Here is a 288-nt window from a genome sequence, read left to right as displayed (position 1 = left end):
GTTAGTGAAGTGCAAGTGTAGATGAAATATAATCGATCCATGTCTAAATAACGCTTTGTTTGCAGTGAGAGGGCAATGTTAGGAAAGCTGCCTCAACACTGGGCAAATGACCCACATGTTTACTCCCTGGATGACCTTCTCGCAATCAAAGGAGGGCAGCTAGTGGCAGAGATAAAGGATGTGACATCAGTTTGCATTAGTCACATTGCTAAGTGTCAGGTAAGTGTAGTTTTGAAGTTGTTTGATTTTGCTCTTTTGTTAATCTGATTATCATTACTTTTATAGTTG

General features: G+C 39.6%; 1 protein-coding gene across 2 annotated transcripts in view; it reads left to right on the top strand.

Moving 5' to 3' along the window:
* Nucleotides 1-288, top strand: part of LOC119585073 (run domain Beclin-1-interacting and cysteine-rich domain-containing protein-like) — a 14,646-nt gene that overhangs the window by 13,469 nt on the left and 889 nt on the right. For both annotated transcript variants that reach the window (XM_037933693.1, XM_037933692.1), the window contains exon 14: nt 66-219. In XM_037933693.1, the coding sequence (XP_037789621.1) occupies nt 66-219 (154 nt within the window). The remainder of the gene's footprint in view (nt 1-65; nt 220-288) is intronic.

This window comes from Penaeus monodon, chromosome 19 (assembly GCF_015228065.2).
Source record: "Penaeus monodon isolate SGIC_2016 chromosome 19, NSTDA_Pmon_1, whole genome shotgun sequence".
In the NCBI taxonomy this organism is placed as follows: domain Eukaryota; kingdom Metazoa; phylum Arthropoda; class Malacostraca; order Decapoda; family Penaeidae; genus Penaeus; species Penaeus monodon.
The sequence above is the reverse complement of the archived record's forward strand: the minus strand, read 5'-3'. Positions and strand labels throughout refer to the sequence as shown.